The sequence below is a fragment of the Pavona decussata genome, unplaced genomic scaffold (assembly GCF_977016875.1).
Source record: "Pavona decussata unplaced genomic scaffold, jaPavDecu1.1 SCAFFOLD_16, whole genome shotgun sequence".
Taxonomy (NCBI): Eukaryota; Metazoa; Cnidaria; class Anthozoa; order Scleractinia; family Agariciidae; genus Pavona; species Pavona decussata.
In genome coordinates, this window is record NW_028145439.1 from 4874136 (window position 1) to 4892066 (window position 17931).

The following is a 17931-nucleotide window of genomic DNA, read 5'->3' on the forward strand; positions in this document are numbered from 1 at the left end:
AGTCCTGCGTGGTAAACTAAGTCATGGCGCTGTTTCTAATTTGTTTACAGTTTGTTGTTATTGTTGTTGTTTGGAGACGTTTCACTGCTTCGAGGTTCTGCAATCTTTGGAGTGTTTAATTTCAATTCTGCAAACAGGACTTCATTTTGGCCTTTAGGAACATGATTTTTGTTCAATTATTTGATAAAGAAAACCACTGGACAAAATGGACCTTACACCCAAGCATTTATTTAATCATTTAACCATTTAACACATCCCTAACTCCACGATTTAATTAAACCCCTTGTTACAATAATCATTATCTTCTATCTTGCTTTCTCAAGGCCTTTGTTACTGTGCACTTGACTTATGTTGCACTTGTGAGTCTACCCCCTCACTGCACCAAGATGTATCCCATGACCTTGATGTGTTTGTTCCCATTATCGGGTTCGTATGTGGCTTGGTTGCCACACGTGTTGGAGTCGTCATGCTGTCCTCCTGTACCAAACCCGATTCTGGAGTCACAGGTGTCGCAGTTGTCTTCCTGGTTACCAAGGATACCGATTCTTGCTTTGGAATGGGGAATGTCACCACTCAAAGCGTTGAACCCTTCCTTGTTACACTTGAGTTGCAAGGAGGCTTGTGCACCAATCAAACTCTTCCACGTGTTACGACCCAGTGAAGTGGCGCGATATTGCCCGTCAGCGATCAGTGAGTACAGGGAGCTGGCCTTTTTGTCAACGACAACAAATTTCATCTTATCATCAACCACCATCCCAAGACAGATCTTGGAGAAGGACGTTTTCCAGTAGGTCGGCAGCTTAGTCTCATGAGTATCGAAGCCAGTCTCCCATCCTGAAGGGTTGAAGGTTTCTTTGTTGCTCCAAAAGCTGGAATCGTAATGGAAGGTTCTCTGAAATTAAAGAAGAAACAAATCCCATTTTGATCGGCTAAAAACCAAGCAAATAAATAAAACAAAACAGAAATGCCAATAAAGGAAAAGAAAGCGACAAGGGAGTGAAAAACAGTATACCTTTTTGCCATCAATCTTCATGATCGGCGTCCACCCTCCATCTCCGCATCCAAAGTTTCCCATGTGACAGTAAACGGGAATCTCTTGGGAATCAATCAGCAGCTGCAACACGCCGCTCTTAAACGACCTGTAATATAAGTAGAAGATAAAGGGGAGAATATAGTTTGGTTTTTGGTGTATCGAATACAGTTCCTTTATTTTCATTCAACCCAAACTACAGCCCTGGCCAATGTTATTTGGGACAGATACGATAACCAAAATAACGCTTAAAATATCCATCAGTAAACTGAATATGTATCCACGACATAATTATTAGAGCTGTTGTGAATTTAATGTCCCTCCTTCGCTCCTTCCCTCCCTCCCTCCCCACCTCATCCCTAAAACAATTTTGATCGCCGCTTGAACTGATTTCGAAAGCACACTACATGGCTTACAGTGACCTAAATAAAACGGCATCTCCTCATGATCGAGTGAGACGGCGAAGAAGTGATATGAAGTGACGTTACTTGAGAGCGAGTTTCAGTTGAGCGTCGTAAAACCAAAATCAAAGTAATTACTATGGCTAAATCACAAGAAACGTAACGTAAACAGAAGCAAATACGTGTAGCCGGTGCAAAAGCGCGGGAAAACGCGTGCGAGCAAATCACGGTTGGTTTTGGTTTTGTTTCTCATTGGTTGAGAAAGTGGCACGAGTTTTGCCAACCAATCATAGAGCGTAGTAAAGCAAAATCAAAACAAACGCGAAGTTACTTTGGAATTACACTGAATTAAAAACCGCCCTAATTGTCACTTGTTTCAAACTACTAGTTAAATTAGTTCAACTCTGTCAACTTACGGTTTTTTATCGTACAGTTCCTTACAAGAGGAGCCGTAAACCCATTTGGCAGCTGTAAAAAAAGAAAATGGAAAAAAAATTTTTATAGAAAGGTACAAATCGAAAACACAGACACTGCAAACTGGCAAAATTTACAATGCATCGAAAGGTATCTAAGCTAAAATCACAATACACCTGGCTGTGTAGTACGTACTTGGTTTAGGCGGTGCAGTAGGCTGGGGTTTGCATGGGCAAGTTTCGATAACCATTGCGAGAAGTTTTTCCAGCTTCCCTTCCAACGCAACTATAGTCACTGAAACGATCAGCAATGGAGGATAAAACTCATGAAGAGAAATTCAAAGCATATAAGTTGCTATATGAAGCGGTAAGATAAAAAAATACAATTAAGTAATCTTCCATTTTTAACTCATTACATGAATGCGCGCATCATGCTCAATGACGAGTTATCGTAATGTGAGGGGAAATGTCACTCGGTCGCTGATCGTAAACTTTAAAATGTGGCTTACTATCATGGCTTGCTTTAGATTCTCTCCTAGCCTCCTTCAGTCATAAAAATTCACGTTTTTTGGAGTTCGAAATTAAAAGAAAAAGTTCTAATAGCGGAGGCAAAATTGTTGAAAAAGAGATCTTAAAATACTCTAAACTCAAGCTAGTCCTTCATTTACTAAAGGCAATTGCTTATGAATTATGATCGAATTACCTTCTTGTTGAGACACTTTACCCTGAATCTCTTCAATTTTAGAATTGTTTTCTGAAAGAATAAATAACAAATGGCATATGATTGTTTCTGCAAGCAAAGTAATTAATCAACCGAAATAAAACATACCAAAACCGTAACAGCATCTGATTGCTGTGTATAATGAAACTCCGCCGTTTAAGGACACCCGCTTAATACGGACACTCGTTATTACGGACACTTTTCTTGGTCTCGCTCCATTCATTTTCCTTAAAATGAACCCGCTTGAGAAGGACACTCTGTAATACGGACACTTTTCTGGTCCCAACGGTGTCCGTAATAACGGGGTTTAACTGCACAAGAAATTCCTAATGCCGGAGACAAAAGTATAAGGGAGAAAAGAGGACGTAAGATACCCCTCAAGCTGTCTATCACCCGATTCTCTAATTGCAATGTTTATGAATTATGGTTGACTCACTTTCCAGTTCAGCCACTTTATTTTGCATCTTTTCAATTAAAGCTTTGTTGTCTGAAAGAATAATAAAAAAAAAGACAGCTATGTTAAATGACAAAGAGGCGTATGAATCAATTTTTTGCAAGAGGAGTAATCTACCAAAAGAAACGTAAAAGAAAACGTACCGCATTGCTGGCTGGCATCTATTTTCTTCCTACCTTGTCGCTTTTTTCGATAATTTAGCATGCGAGAAAAGCGAATAGTAGAGAATCATGGTGAGGACTGAGAATATGCTGATCCCTCGTCAAGCAAGTCGAGCAACGATGACGGGGACGGCAACAAGAACGCCACAAAATAGAACTAATGAGGAAAAACAATCGCTCTACGCATGCATTTTAAATTTTGGTACACTTCTTTGCCATTCTCTGAACAACAAAAACGGCAAATGACTAATTTATATTTTCAAGTAACGTCGTTGCCTGATATTAAGGCACAAGAGTGATGTGTTTGCTCGCATGCATGCCATACTAGAAATGCAGAGTAGCAAATGTTCCTTATGCTGTCGTGGATTAAGAGATTTTCTTTTGGACGGCAAGGGGCGAGTTCTTGATGGTAAAGATCTGTCATTTTTTTCTTGAAGCTCTTAAGTTCCTAGTCTTATTTTTGAACGTATATCACGAAATACCTTGAAAGTTGAATCCACAAAAATTTTATAGGCAAATATTGAACCATTTTTCGCTCCGGAATTCTAAAAACTGCTTACCATTGCAACAGCTTTTTTTGCGGCGGGCTCCGACGAACACCACACTCATCATCAAAAGACTCAGGAGAACAACAGCAGTCTTCATGGTGAAAGATGTAAGAACAGCAAGTCTAGATAAAAAAGACATTAAATATTGCCATTAATTAGAAACAAACTGCTGGTTTCTCTCTGTGCACAATTCAGTTATTTCTCTCTAAAACTTGAGCGAGATTAGCAAACTTTGCATGGGGTACGCAATTTGACTGGTGTTTCCCACATTTACTCCAGCTTGGCTGCAAGAAAATTTAGCTCATTTCGGCTTTCTTTGACTGCGCGTCAAAAGGGTGAAGACGTTGTCCTGATAAAGGCATCGAAACCTGATGTCAAATGTAATCAAAGTTAGTATCATCTTCAGTTGTTAGGGACGTCAATGGTATCAAAAACTTCGACAAGCATCGAAGGTAGCCTTGTACAAGTCAATTCCAGTTTGACACTCGTAACGGCTCGCCCTTCAGTTTGATGACAATCGGATATGCATTACCCCTTGACACAAATCGAAGACGGCCTTTTATACCACCTAAATCACATTGTGGACACAGGTGAGCGGTAAGACGATTCTTTGTGCAGTAGATTGGTGAACAAAAACTCAACAGTAACAAATCACTTGTGGTCGTTAATTGCCTGACCGTTTAATACTTCTCCCACTGTCAAAGCCCAGTGGTTATTTGGGCTCCAAAGTTAGAGCCAATATGTCTTTTAATGTTCTCATGCCCACATGCGTGCACTCGTGATTATGTACAAGAATTCGAATTCTCGCGTGAAAAAATTCTGTTGGCCGTTCTATTGTATTGCTACCGACTTGCAAAAAAACCTAGCACTTAATGTTTTTTTTTTCTTTTTCTTTAAAAAAAGACATCTGGGTTGACTGCTCACCCAGATTTTTTACACTGCCTTGTTTGTGTCGCGTACACGTGCGACAATGTCTCCAATTCGCGACGATAATTGTTCATCGCATATTTGACTGGTAGAGGATTCAGCAGATAGGTCGTAATAAAAAGGGAAAGTTTGTTTTAAGTCGTGTTTTATCGTTCGGCATGAGCAAGTTAAATGCAACACTGCATTTATGAATTGAAAATAATAGTTCGACCTGAACAAACACGTAGCTCTGGGTCAAAAATTCTTAAGAATATAAAAGCAACAAAGAATTTTAAGCTAGTGGACGAGGTTCTTGTGTATCAAATCTCACCTCTGTTTTCCAGTTGTGTACTGAACGCGTACCAATCCTCAAATGATCATGTCTCAGCAGAACTGAGAAATTAAATGAAAGGCTAACATGTTTCTTGAATGTTATTATTTTCGAAAATTTGAAAAGAAACTTCTTGCTGTGACAAGTAATTAACTTAGACTCCGTGACAACTCTAGAAATCTTAATACAACATTTTTGCCGAAACAAGAAAAAACCATGGACATTAAGCGCTAGGTAATCAGTAAGAGGCGCTAATTAAACGTGTATACTTGTAGTTGGTAATTAAACCAGCTGCCCCCCTGTGGCTTAGATAAAAAGTCAGGGCTTATATAAAAAGTCACGAAAATCAAAAAAAAAAAAAAAAAACAAATTGTTGATGATTTTTCTTATGGTTGAAGTTGTACCAAGACAATGTACGGCATAAGTCGTATTTTATCGCTTGGCATGAGCAAGTTAAATGCAACACCGTACTGTATTTATGATTTTAAAATAATTGTTCTCCCAATTGTAGACACGAAGCTCTCGCTCAAAAATTCTTTAGAAGGTAAAAACAAAAAAAGAATTTGGAGCTGGTACGAAGAAAGGGCTCTTTTCCGGTTGTCTACTGAAAGCAAACGACCCTCAAATGATCATATCTCAACAGAACTGAGAAGTTTAATGAAAGGATAACATTTTTTTTTGAAATTTCTTGCTGGGACGAGCTAAACAACTAAAGACTCTGTGACAACCTGAGAAATCTTAATACAAAATTCTTTCCGAGACAAGAAAAAAACCATGGACAATAAGTGCTAGATACCGTAAGCTGCCGCTTATACCCCCCCCCCGGTTATGGGCCCATCCACCCCAGAGTAAACCAAAAATACATCCGTTTATAAGCCCCCCCGGATAGAAGACCCCTCTAGCGTTCCTTGTTTTGAGTGATGTTTTAAGAGTACTTTCACAGAACTCTGTACTACTTCAAGCAGAAAATTGGAAAAGTTTTTGCCGAACAATAAGTTTATTACTCCCTTTTTATTTGTTCCAGTTTCGTTCGTGTTGTTAGTTTTAATTGTGTTCCAAATATTGAAATGAATTCGATTTATTTTCACGTTTTAAAGCTTAATTAAAAACAAGTAAATGCATGAAACACGTATTTCGATCAACACAGTTATAGCTCGTTCGAAACGGTTTTTTTTGTTCAGGTTATTAGCCCTCCTGTATATAAGCCCCTCCTTTTCAGTAAGCCCATCTAAAACCCCTTACGAAGTTGTATAAGCCCAGGGCTTATAAGCGGCAGTTTACGGTACTTTAAGAGGCGCTAATTAAACGTTTATACTTGTAGTTGGTAATTAAACTAGCTAACCTCCTGTGGTGTATATTTTACTCAAATTTCAAGCACGCTCAGAAAAGTCACGAAAATGAGAAAAAATTTCTTTATCATTCATTTTAACCAATAAAGCTTTTAAGTTCAAAACCATTAACATAGTACTGATGAAGCAAAGGTCAGTTTCCTTTAATTATTATCAAAGGCAGGGCTAAGGCGATCTTTAAACTTTTAGAAGCAACTTCTGATTTGAAGCAGAGGTAAAATGCATTCAAAGGCGATGTCAAAGTGCTACTGACAAATTTGATCACCTTCGCCGACTTTTTCTGTTGTCTTTTACGACTTGTGTAACTTTTTTTTTCTCATCAAAGCTGAATTTTCGTATAATTTCACCTTGAAATTTTTTGGTGCTAAATAGACAGCTTTGATTGAAAGTCGAAATATACGTTTTTGGTTCTCTTCATAGTTCCTCTCAATAAATCCTTTCTTTCCTCATTACCATCTCTTCTATCGAAAGTGGTTTCTTTTTGGGAGCTCCGATCCTATATCTTTATAAAACTGACAGGACCACTTCTAAGTAAAGCCTAGGATCTAAAGAAAAAAAAAAAGCCAATCGATTTTAAATACAGGCCAGATAAACGAATGGCAAAATCTAGATTTTCGTTAGTCGATGAAATATTGGTGCAGACGACTACACGGCATTTTAGTACTCAAATCTTTTTCGTCTTCTTTTACCAGCGTCTTCACATACATTTTATTTATTCGATAGCAAACAAAGTTGCATTGCGTGCCATTGAGTTTTTCAAGTTTATTTTTACTAAGGCAGAATTCTAAAGATTGGCATAGCTTGGCGAATTAGGGCGAGCAAATTGAAAAGGCTGTTCATCGTACGAGCAATGTTTGTCTTGATTCAAAACACACCATTTCACGACCTCGGTATTACTTCAGTATTGAGGCACCTGGTTTGCCTGTTTGCTAAGTAACTACATTATTGCTTGCCAGTTTTGTTCGAGACAAAATCAGGATAGTAACAAAATAACTGGTTTCTCTTGAGGTCGTAAAGTAAAGTTCAAGGTTTGAGTTACACCAAAACGATACAAAGTCAGCCGTCATATTTCATTGCTTGGCATGAGGGGTGCGAATAAGAGAGCCTTATCTCGTACCCAGATCACCCACGATTTCGACATCCCCTAACCGACTGAGATCTGGGTACGAGATTAAAGAGAGCTAAATTTCCTTGTGCGCTGAACGGAGATATTTTGATGAAAGCGGATTACCCTTCATGTCTTGTTATTACAGCTGCAATTTTATTATTTATGAAAATTTGAAGAAAAAATTGTTGCTCGGGCAAGTAAATAACAAAAGTTCGTGTGATGATCTGAGACATTTTAACAAAAGAATCTTCCTGAGACAAGAATAAACCGTAAACATTTAAGGTGTTAATTGATTGTTGCAGTTGGTAATTAAACTAGGAAACCTCCTGTGGCTTGGATATCACAACAATGTTTCGCGTAGGGGGAAAAGGGGACATATTTTAAAAACATAAATTCTCTCTGAGACATTGTCAATCATCGTCTATAGGTGGTTTGCATTGCAGCCATGTTGGTGGACAAAACAAAAGAAAATTTGTTCACAAAATTTGCATAAAAATGGCAGTAAACTCCCAGAGGAGAAAAATCTTATTGCTCCTGTCCGCCAACATGGCCGCCATGACGTCACATGCAAACAATCAATTCAGGACCAAAAACAACCAAAAACTTGAACTTGAGAGAACTTAATCTCGTACCCAGATCTCCCACGGTCAGGCGGAGGGGAGATCTGGTAAAGCCCGGTGTCACAGTGATTTGGGCATCCCCGAGTTTTTGGCACCCCCGTGCCCAAATCCCTAGTGATATGGGTATCCCCTTCCAATATGGCTGCCGTGTTTTCGGTATCCCCCGGTACCCTCCCCCCATGCCCAAAACACTAGTGATTTGGGTATCCCCCAAACATGCGAGTAGAATTTCGCGGGAAATACGGAAAATTTTCGAAAGATGGATTCCTAAAAATAAAAATGTTTAAGAATATGTGAAAAGCTAGTGCTATCCGATCGGGGTTTTTACGAAACAAAAAAAGTCCTGTTTTAGGAAAATGTTGCGAAAAATTCGAGTACGATCAATAAAAGGATTTCCTGTTTTACATCGATAAACGAAAGGATACAAGAAGGTCGAGCAGCGTTACTGCTGGCCAGATTATTACAAGGATTCAGTTAAAATGGTAAGAATTGCTTTTCACTGCCGTGCATGCTTCTTCCACATTGATTTGTCGACATCAATTTATATATTTTTAAATTTAAAATCCGCAAGCAAAAGAAGCTCCTAAAACTTAGGTCAATTTTGACCTAAATATAACAACAAGTTAAAGCCTATACTTTATCCCCAAAATCTCCCCCTTAACGGTATCGAATGTAAAAGGAGTTATTTTGGTCTAGGTCTTGCTGCAGAGTTGCGTTTGACCCACAGTTTGCCCGCTGTCACGCCACTTCCTTTGTGGACATTTATTTTTTGTGGGGAGGGGAAAGTGGTTGAGCAGTTACCAAAATAAAAAATCCTGAACAAGAATGAATGATTTATGAAACAAAGGTAGCTGTCCTGGCAATCCCGCTTTTGCTCTGTGTTTTTGGAAGTAAACTGATTATTTCCCTTTCGGCAGAAATACGAGATGGGGATACTCTTATATCTACCCCAATCTTTCACTCCCTTCGTACTTCATAAACCTGATTTGTAAAACAGATTTCTCGTTTTCAATGAAACTATTAGCGTGGCTTGTTTATTTTTTCCTTAGGCCGTTTCTACGGTGAGGGGACGACCGAAAACACTACAGCCATATTGGAAGGGGATACCCATATCACTAACTAGGGACTTAGGTATCCCATATATTTCATTCTCCCTAACTACTTTAGAAAACTGATTTGTAAGGCTGATTTATTTTTTGAGTACTCATTAGAACGTTTTTGGTCTATGTAACTTTATAGCAGATATTTTTCCTGTCGACCGACTCCACTACGAAGCCACGGTGGCAGGGGATACCCATATCACTAGGGATTTAGGTATCCCATATATTTAATTTTCCTTTACTTTACAAAGCCGATTTGTAAAGCTGATTTTTTTTTTTTGAGTACTCATTGGAACGTTTTCAGTCTATGTAAACTCAGCAGAGTTTTTTCCCGTCGCCCGATTCCACTTCGAAGCCATATTGGATGGGGATACCCATATCACTAGGGATTTAGGTATCCCATATATTTCATTCTCCTTTACTTTAGAAAGCCGATTTGTAGAACTGATTTCTTTTCTTGAGTACTCATTGGAACGTTTTCAGTCTTCTTAACTTTGCAGATATTTTTTCTGTCTGTCGGCCGATTCCACCACGAAGCGATATTGGACGGGGATACCCATATCACTAGAGATTTAGGTATCCCATATATTTCATTCTCAGTTGACTTTCTAAAGCCGATTTTTTAAGCTGATTTCTTTTCTTGAGTACTCATGCGAGCGTTTTCAGTTTACTTAACTTTGCAGATATTTTTCCTGTCGGCCGATTCCACCATGAAGCGATATTGGACGGGGATACCCATATCACTAGAGATTTAGGTATCCCATTCTCAGTTGATTTTCTCTAGCCGAGTTTTAAAGCTGATTTCTTTTCTTGAGTACTCATGTGAACGTTTTCAGTCTATACAGTCTGTTTGCAGTCTATTCTGCAGAATTTTTTTCCTGTCGGCCTATTCCCTCGAAGTCATATTGGAAGGGGGTACCCATATCACTAGAGATTTAGGTATCCCATATATTTCATTCTCAGTTGACTTTCTATAGCCGATTTTTAAAGCTGATTTCTTTCTCGAGTACTCATGTGAACGTTTTCAGTTTATACAGTCTATGTAACCCTGCAGATTTTTTCCTGTCGGCCGATTCCACTACGAAGCCATATTGGAAGGGGGTACCCATTTCACTAGGGATTTAGGTATCCCATATATTTCATTCTCAATTGACTTTAGAAAGTCGATTTTTAAAGCTGATTTCTTTTCTTGAGTAACCCTCCAGATTTTGTTTCCTGTTGGCAGATTCCACCACGAAGCGACTAATATTGGACGGGAAGATCAAATAACACTAGGCTGCACTAGGGATTTAGGTCTCCCGATTTTTTCTTTCAGTTTAATTAATTTCCCTTACTTTATGTTATTATACCCATTTGATTGCTTACTGATTTACGTATTATTTTGGTTTTTCTTTCTTTGTACGATCCAATGGACGGCCTTATCTCATTCTCGTCTTTACCCGTCGTGATTTATATTATTTCGGGCTGGACATCGAATAAGTAAACATCAATGATCAATTCAGAACAGAAAAACTTGACATTCAGGCGACCTTCATACTGCGTGACAGCTGTACCGTCAATTATCATGTACTCACTGATTAGTGATTAAATTTTTAATTGCCAAACAAAGCAGGCTTTGAAATGCCCAGATTTGTCTACGTTTACCTGCATTGGAAAGATTTGTACCAAACACATGTTTGCACATGTTAAATTCAGCGCGTAGTCAGGAAAACAACACAAAGACAAATTGCAGATGAGGGTCAGATGAAACTGTGTTCAGCGACGTCTTGTTTTCATTTCGCGTAAAATAATGTCTAGAATTGAGACAACAGGATAAGGGATCACTTTCAAAAGATACTGTACATGCGGTGGTGCTGCTTGGTGGGAAATCTATAGGCCATCGTAAAGACATTCGAGTGATTACATATGGAGTGTTAGCCCCTCGTCTGATCGACGAAGGGCTATAAAATGCTCGAAACGTCAGCACTCGAATATCTCTTTAGATCTCTTTACGGTGGCCAATTTACATTTAGTCATCGACTCTGTTGATAAACCAAATATTTAGAATGAATTGACTTGCCCCAGTCTGCTGTATTTTACATTGTCAGTGTTTTGTGCATCCCTACCGGGGATACCCATATCACTAGGGATTTGGGCACGGGGGTGCCCAAAACTCGGGGATGCCCAAATCACCGTGACACCGGAATACGGGCCTGCCCATCATCCTTTGTCCACCGTGCTGCTCGTAACTGTTAGGTTTTCGCTTTCGAGGGTACTCTTCGGAACGTTCTTCGGTCGAGAGGACAACAAAACTTGAAACTTAAACCAAAACGAAAAAGGCAACAGGAGAGATTGCAATCAACAAGCGCGGTAAATCACTTTTTTACTAAGATTAGTTCCTACCCTTTGTGACCATCTAGACCATCTTTGTAATGAAAACTGTTCCAAGAACAAATCCATCGTAATTGTGCTTTCTCCACTCAAGATCAACGTGCTTATCGACGATCAATTAAAAAGACTTAAATCAACCGGAGTAAGCTGTACCAGTTTTCGCCTTAGATGGTAACTGTATTGAAGATACTGTAATTTACAGGCAGGGAAATGTCACATAATTTTTGTGCACCCCAAGGTAAAGGTAGCAACAGACAGTGCAGAGAGTTTTTGTTGTCGAAGCTTTATCAGAAAAATTTTGTGGTCGTTGTTGTAGATGAGGCACAATAGAGTTACTGATTGGCATCTTGGTGTTAAATTTCGCATTGGAAAGTCAAATGGTTCATGTCATATTTTCATTTGCAAAGTTTCAGAAATTGTGGTCTACCAGTGATACGTAAAAATTATTTCTTCTCTTTGTAGTCTTTCAGCTGATTTGGTCACACAAATTCTCCTTCTTCCATAAGTTAATGGTTTAAATTTCCAAACCAAATGGATTGTGTAAATGCGGCAGGTTTCTTTTACAGGCCAAAGGACACAACTCATTAGGTCACTGTAATAATATAATTTTATATGAACCAGCTAAACAGGGCCTCCTCCTACCTACAACAACTGTCCACTCCTATAACACCAGAAATTCTGCCAAGCTTAATTTCCACCGACCACAAGTTAGAACTAACATAGGCAAATTTACTTTTAAGTACTCTGCTTCTGTCATATGGGAAACTGTCCCCATGGCATTGAAAAAAAACAAAAACTTTTAACAGGTTTAAGAAACTTTATAAGGCCCACCTGATCTCTTGTCAATCAAATAATATATGTTCTGTTTAATGATCAAATATAATAGTATGTAACTATCTAATAATAATAATAGAGTTTAAAATAATAATAACAATAATAATAATAATAATAATAATAATTGTCTGCTTATATTTTGATCTTTGTTGTCGCTGCTGTTGCTGCTGATGATGTGTTGTCCTTTTCCTTTCTTTTTGTTTGTTGTTGTTGTTGTTTGTTTGTTTGTATGTTGTTTTTTGCTTTTTTTTGTTTTTATTTATTTATTGTTTTGTTCTTCTTTTATTAAGCTTGTCCTGTTTAGATTTCTTGCTCGGTTCAGTATATCTCGAACATACCTTAATTTACACAAATGTAATTCTCTCTTGTACATCCTAGGCTCTACAAACATTTCCTACGTTTTCTAATATCTCAATAAAGCTCAGTGTCATTTCTTTGTTTACTTAAAAGTAGGTGGTGGTCAGCTAGAAAGCCTTTGCTACTTTGACCACCACACACATTTTATAATTTGTACTGTATTTATTTTTATCTTGTAATCATTTGTTGTAATACTTTTCTTTCTATATGTTAATGTTGTGTAAATAGTGTGAAATAAATGAACCATGAACCATCCTAGCCCTAACACCATGCTACTGTCTTGGTTATATACCAGCAAACCAGAAAGACCTGTCTGTGTAAATGATAGGCGCCCAATTATGTCCAACATTAAAATACCGAGTACACCCTTGCTGTTTTAAAGGGTTTTTTTTCTCAAAAATGGAAGTTTGAATTTCTTTTGGGAAACAGAGGTACCACATCTGGATTTGGGATCTGAAGAATGTTTGGTTACTTGCAACATATGAGCAAACAGAGCAAGTCCCTATGAGTTTCCCATTAGAGTTTTATTTGGTAGTGATGAGCTTTCCATTTCAGTGGTTCTTGATTCACCTTTATCACATAACACTTGAAAAGTTTTCACCTGAAATTTATGTTAAGTTTAGGGGACATGCCCCCTCGACTGCTTCTTTGATGACAAGTTAATAAAGGTTATAATTTTACACATAGGAGTCCACAGACTCGAAAATTAGAACCACATAATACACAAGTCCAATAATATTTGACTCTTGATATGAAGAACAAAGGTCATTATCTGCATTTGATTTGCAAGGCATAATGAGCTGCTTAAATAATCATTGTTGTACTGAGCATTGCATTATTTGTACATGCATAGAGGATGATACACTAAGAATAATACAAGTTTATTTATGTCCAAAGCAGCTATCTTGGTGCTTGGACACTCACCTCTGATGGGATCCTTGATTTCAGCAAAAAAAAAATAATAACAATAATAATAGGAAGGTGTGAAGGTCTTTTGGGCTCATAAAAGTAGCAAATGGCAGATAAATAGAAAACAAATAAAAAAAATATTTCCACTATTTGTTTTCCTGTGCATGTCTGTGTGTTCTAATGAACTGTCACCCATTTCTGCAGCAAAACAACAGCTTTCACAGTAAGCTGATCTTCAGTAACCATGAATTCCTAAGTATTCCTTAACCATGGCCTTCCATAGCCAGGAAACAACATTTAATCAAACTGTCAGACACAAACCCACTGTAGAGAAGTGGTGGAGTGGTGGGGAAAAGGAACTTTGAAAACAGTGTCTGTCTTGGATGAAAATCCCTTGTTGATGCCAATTCCTTGAGCAAAAAAAATTTTCTTGTATTGATATTTGCACCCATGTCAGGTCCTAACTTTTCGTAATATTAAGACCAGCAACACAAAATTATGTTCAAGGACTTTTCACACAAGTACACAAAAAATATCAGAACAGTGAACCTTGAACCTTTAAGCCCCAGTAGTGATCAGTATCAAAATTTCTCCTAATATTTATCAATACACAATCAAGGAGAGGTCATGAGATCACCAGTGGTGAAATTTCTTGATATTTCAACAACCTCCTTATAATGCTACTATGAAAAATGGACATGTAGAGACCAGTAAGGAGAAACTGTATGTTGACACTGAGGCTTAAAGGTTAAAAGCTAATAAATACAGAGCCATATTGTTGGTGATTATCGCAGCTTCTTTTATGCTTTGTCCTTCCACCACCCCATGCGTCAAAAAGGGCTTAAAAGTTACATGAGAATCCCCTTTTATTCAGCCTTCTCATTATCCATTTTCTGGTAATTATATTGTCCTATTCTAATGGAAAGAATAACAACATCCCAGTGAATGACTACAGTTTTTTCTTAATTAATTGCATCTTTGTTCAGGGGGCACAACTTCAGAGTACAGCAAACGAGGAACACTTTCCTCAGTATTCCCTACAGCGAAGATTGTTGTCATGACAACAACAGCAACAGAAAAACAACCAAACTACAATCATACAAAGTTTGAACATGAAAGATTTATGGAGTACTACAAAGGCCCTCCTATCTTAACACAAAGTAATGTTGACCAGTTTGATTACATATTTTCGCCCATAGCAGATGAACTTATCACCACCAATGTCAAAAATTAAGCCTGTCAGCCTATTATTTACTCATCATTAGTACTGTGTGGATTTGGGGGTGCCTTTTTGGGTGGAAAGCTTGGGGATCACCAGTTCTACCTTACTCCCCAAATTCCTCAAAATGCACTTTTGGCTCAGTCTCATTCTCTACAGACTGACAATGAATATTATTTGCCACAATCTTTGGGAACGGGGTTTGATTCTCATTGTGTTGGAAGGATAATAATTTATTCATTTTGGTCTTCCGCAAACCATGGAAAGTTTTTTCCAAGAAAGTGGAAGAGATGGGAAGCCTGCTACATCAAAACTTTACTTTAACAACAATCATATTGGTGCAAATATTGAAGAAATGCAACCCATCATGACAGATTAGTGAAAATACCCCAGAAATCTGTGCAGGGGAAAATTTTTGCTTATAACCACTTTGGTTTTGGCTTTTGTGTGAGAAATGTAGCTGTTGTGATATCTGTTGTCCGAAATGACTGTCATTGCTCTTAATTATGTGTTGAGCTGTGTCCAGCTGTTTTAGCCCTTGAAGATATTCACATCACTGATAGGAACTTTAGGAACTTGCTTCTCCCTAGAAATCAGGTGGAAGAAATAAAGGCAGAGTTAACAAGAAATAAAGGAGAAACTGAGGCCAGTGATAACTATTTGTATCAGAGAATGTGCTAAGGATGAACAATAGAAGTAGTAAATGAAGTGTGTTTAGTACTTCAAGGACTCCATACTAATGATAAAATAATGGAGAAATTCCCCTATCTTGAAGAAAAGAACAATGGCAAAAAGATTCTAAAAACTATAAGTGATGTCAAATCCTAAGAGGCATGTCCTCCTTTTAATACTACTTCTTTTCTAAAGCCTATCACAAGCATAGACCTGCAAAACATTAGGTGGTGCAGACATGTAAACCAATGTCCCCATTTTTATTTTAGAGGAAGGCTATTTTTTTATTTTGGATCCAAATTTTTTTTAACTCAGTAGGTGGGAGAGAGGGGATAAAATTAAACTAACTACACTTACATAAAGAGCCCTAATCGGTTCAGACAAGGTGTTCTCTGTTGTAGTACGGGTTTCATTACTATTATTTTGGCGGTCATAAGTCGGACATTTTTCATTTCTCTTAGCTGAGGGGTGGGAAGGATATTGATCTCACCAGCAGATGAATAATAATATTGTCTGGACACTATCAATTTCTCCAAAGTCCTATGAGAGATGTTGTATGGATCTTGAAGGAATAAGCACACTGGTCTGAAAGGACTAATATTATATTATGAAGTCTCTTACTCAAAGTTCAGTTCAATTTATAGAAGGAAAATAGCCTTTTAGCAGAAGACAAAAACTGAAAATATGCTAGCAAATGCGGCGCGCATGTTCAGGAACTCAAGGTAAAGTATTTTGGGGAAATTAATTTGCGTTTACTAAATAAATAATCATTTTAAAAAAAATCATTTTTTGTCAAGAAATACAAAAAAAATATATATATGACCTACCTCCATTTTATCCCCAAAAGTAAGCAAGCTTATATCCATCGTGTTGGAAACTTGTGTAATTTGGCAAGGCCATTTGAACTTTACTGCAAACTCTTTTCGGCTAAAGTCGCTGTTGTCTTCCGAAAAAACAATTTCTCACTGTTCTCTCCCCACACAAAGGGCATGTATGTATTAAAACGTTGCATGACAATCTTAATCGGAGCGAAAACTTTTCCGTGTTTTTGTTTCTTCCCTGAACTGAGCGAAAACCAAACACAGAAGGAAAGAGCCAATCACAGAGCAGCTTAGAATGAGGCATTCTTAATTCTGGTAACCAACCAGAAATGGCGTTGTATCGAACTTTACCAGATCTCACATTTCGACATTCCCGAACCGACGACTGAGATCGGGGTACAAGATTAGAGAGAACTGGGTCAAGTTCCGTAAAACTTTCCATAAAAACTTAAGATGAGCGGGAGTTTCTACAACATTCCACGCTTTTCTATGGATTTTCTTGAGCGCTATGGATGACTGAATCACTGTCAGTTAAATAATAAACAAGCGCTTTGCGTGCTCCTTGTTAGTCAAACAAAGTGCTTCCAAGCTGTGTTTAAGTCAAACAAGCTGCTTGTGAGCACATTTCAAGTCATACTGAAACTACCCACAAGCTGTTTATAGTCAAACAAGCTCCTTGCTTTTGTGAACTAATTTTTAAGTCAAATAGTTACATCGCAGCGTCGTCCTTTTATAATACACAGTCATCAATAACCCTAACCCTGGCCAGTTAACCTAACCATAAAGATAACTATAACCCAAATGCTTACCATAGCCCTAACCCTAGTCTTAACCTAACCCTAACCATAGCCTTGATCTAACCCTAACGTTAACCTAACCCCAACCTAAATCTTGTCCTAATGCTTACCATAATGCGGACGTTTCATGATTTGGCATCATGGTGTTATCCCTGGTGAAAATCTTTTGAGGATCTTTAAAGATCCTCAAAGATCTTCATGAAGATCTTCGAGGATCCTTATGAAGATCTTTAAGGATCCTTAAACAATCTTGCAAAGATCTTTAAGGATCCTCAAAAATCCTTGCCAAGATCCTTAAGGATCCTCAACTTTCTTGCCAAGATCCTTAAAGATCTTGGCCAAGATCTTTGAGGATCCTCAAAGATCCTTAAGGATCCTTGCAGATCTTGCCAAGATCTTGTGAAGATCTTTAAGGATCCTTTGCAGATCTTGCCAGGATCTTTGAGGATCTGCAAAGATCCTTTGCAGAACTTGCCAAGATCTTTGAGGATCTTCAATTATGTCGCCAAAGATCTTAAAAGGATTTTCAAGGATCCTTTGCAGACCTTTTCAAGATCTTTGAAGATCTTCAATAACCTTGCCAAAGATCTTCAAGGATCCTACAGGATCCTTTGCAGCTCTTGCCAAGATCTTTGAAGATCTTCAATAATCTTGCAAAAGATCTTCAAGGATCTTGAATGAACCTTTTCAAGATCTTGTACTACTTTGAACTTTCCAAAATCACAAAAACATTTGTGACTGAAATTTCCGGTGAGTCTCAGAATAAGCTGTTGAGAATGTACATGTAGTATGTAGATGAAAAAGAACATC

At 38.0% G+C, this 17931-nt stretch overlaps 1 protein-coding gene and 1 long non-coding RNA gene across 2 annotated transcripts; both read right to left on the minus strand.

Annotated features, from left to right (window-relative positions):
- Nucleotides 1-222: 222 nt before the first annotated feature.
- LOC146487497 (putative skeletal organic matrix protein 5) lies at nt 223-4708 on the minus strand. The gene is made up of 7 exons (XM_085088590.1): nt 3741-4708; nt 3002-3052; nt 2548-2598; nt 2041-2139; nt 1848-1899; nt 1013-1139; nt 223-892 (listed from the first exon to the last, which is right to left on the minus strand). Exons 1-7 carry the CDS (start codon nt 3865-3867, stop codon nt 374-376), a joined length of 1026 nt encoding a protein of 341 aa, XP_084944716.1. The 5' UTR covers nt 3868-4708; the 3' UTR covers nt 223-373.
- A 1319-nt stretch (nt 4709-6027) lies between these two features.
- Nucleotides 6028-17268, minus strand: LOC146487498 (uncharacterized). Its single transcript, XR_014857847.1, has 2 exons — nt 16740-17268; nt 6028-8041 (listed from the first exon to the last, which is right to left on the minus strand). It is a non-coding gene; the product is annotated as an uncharacterized LOC146487498 (long non-coding RNA).
- Between the last annotated feature and the right edge of the window lie 663 nt (nt 17269-17931).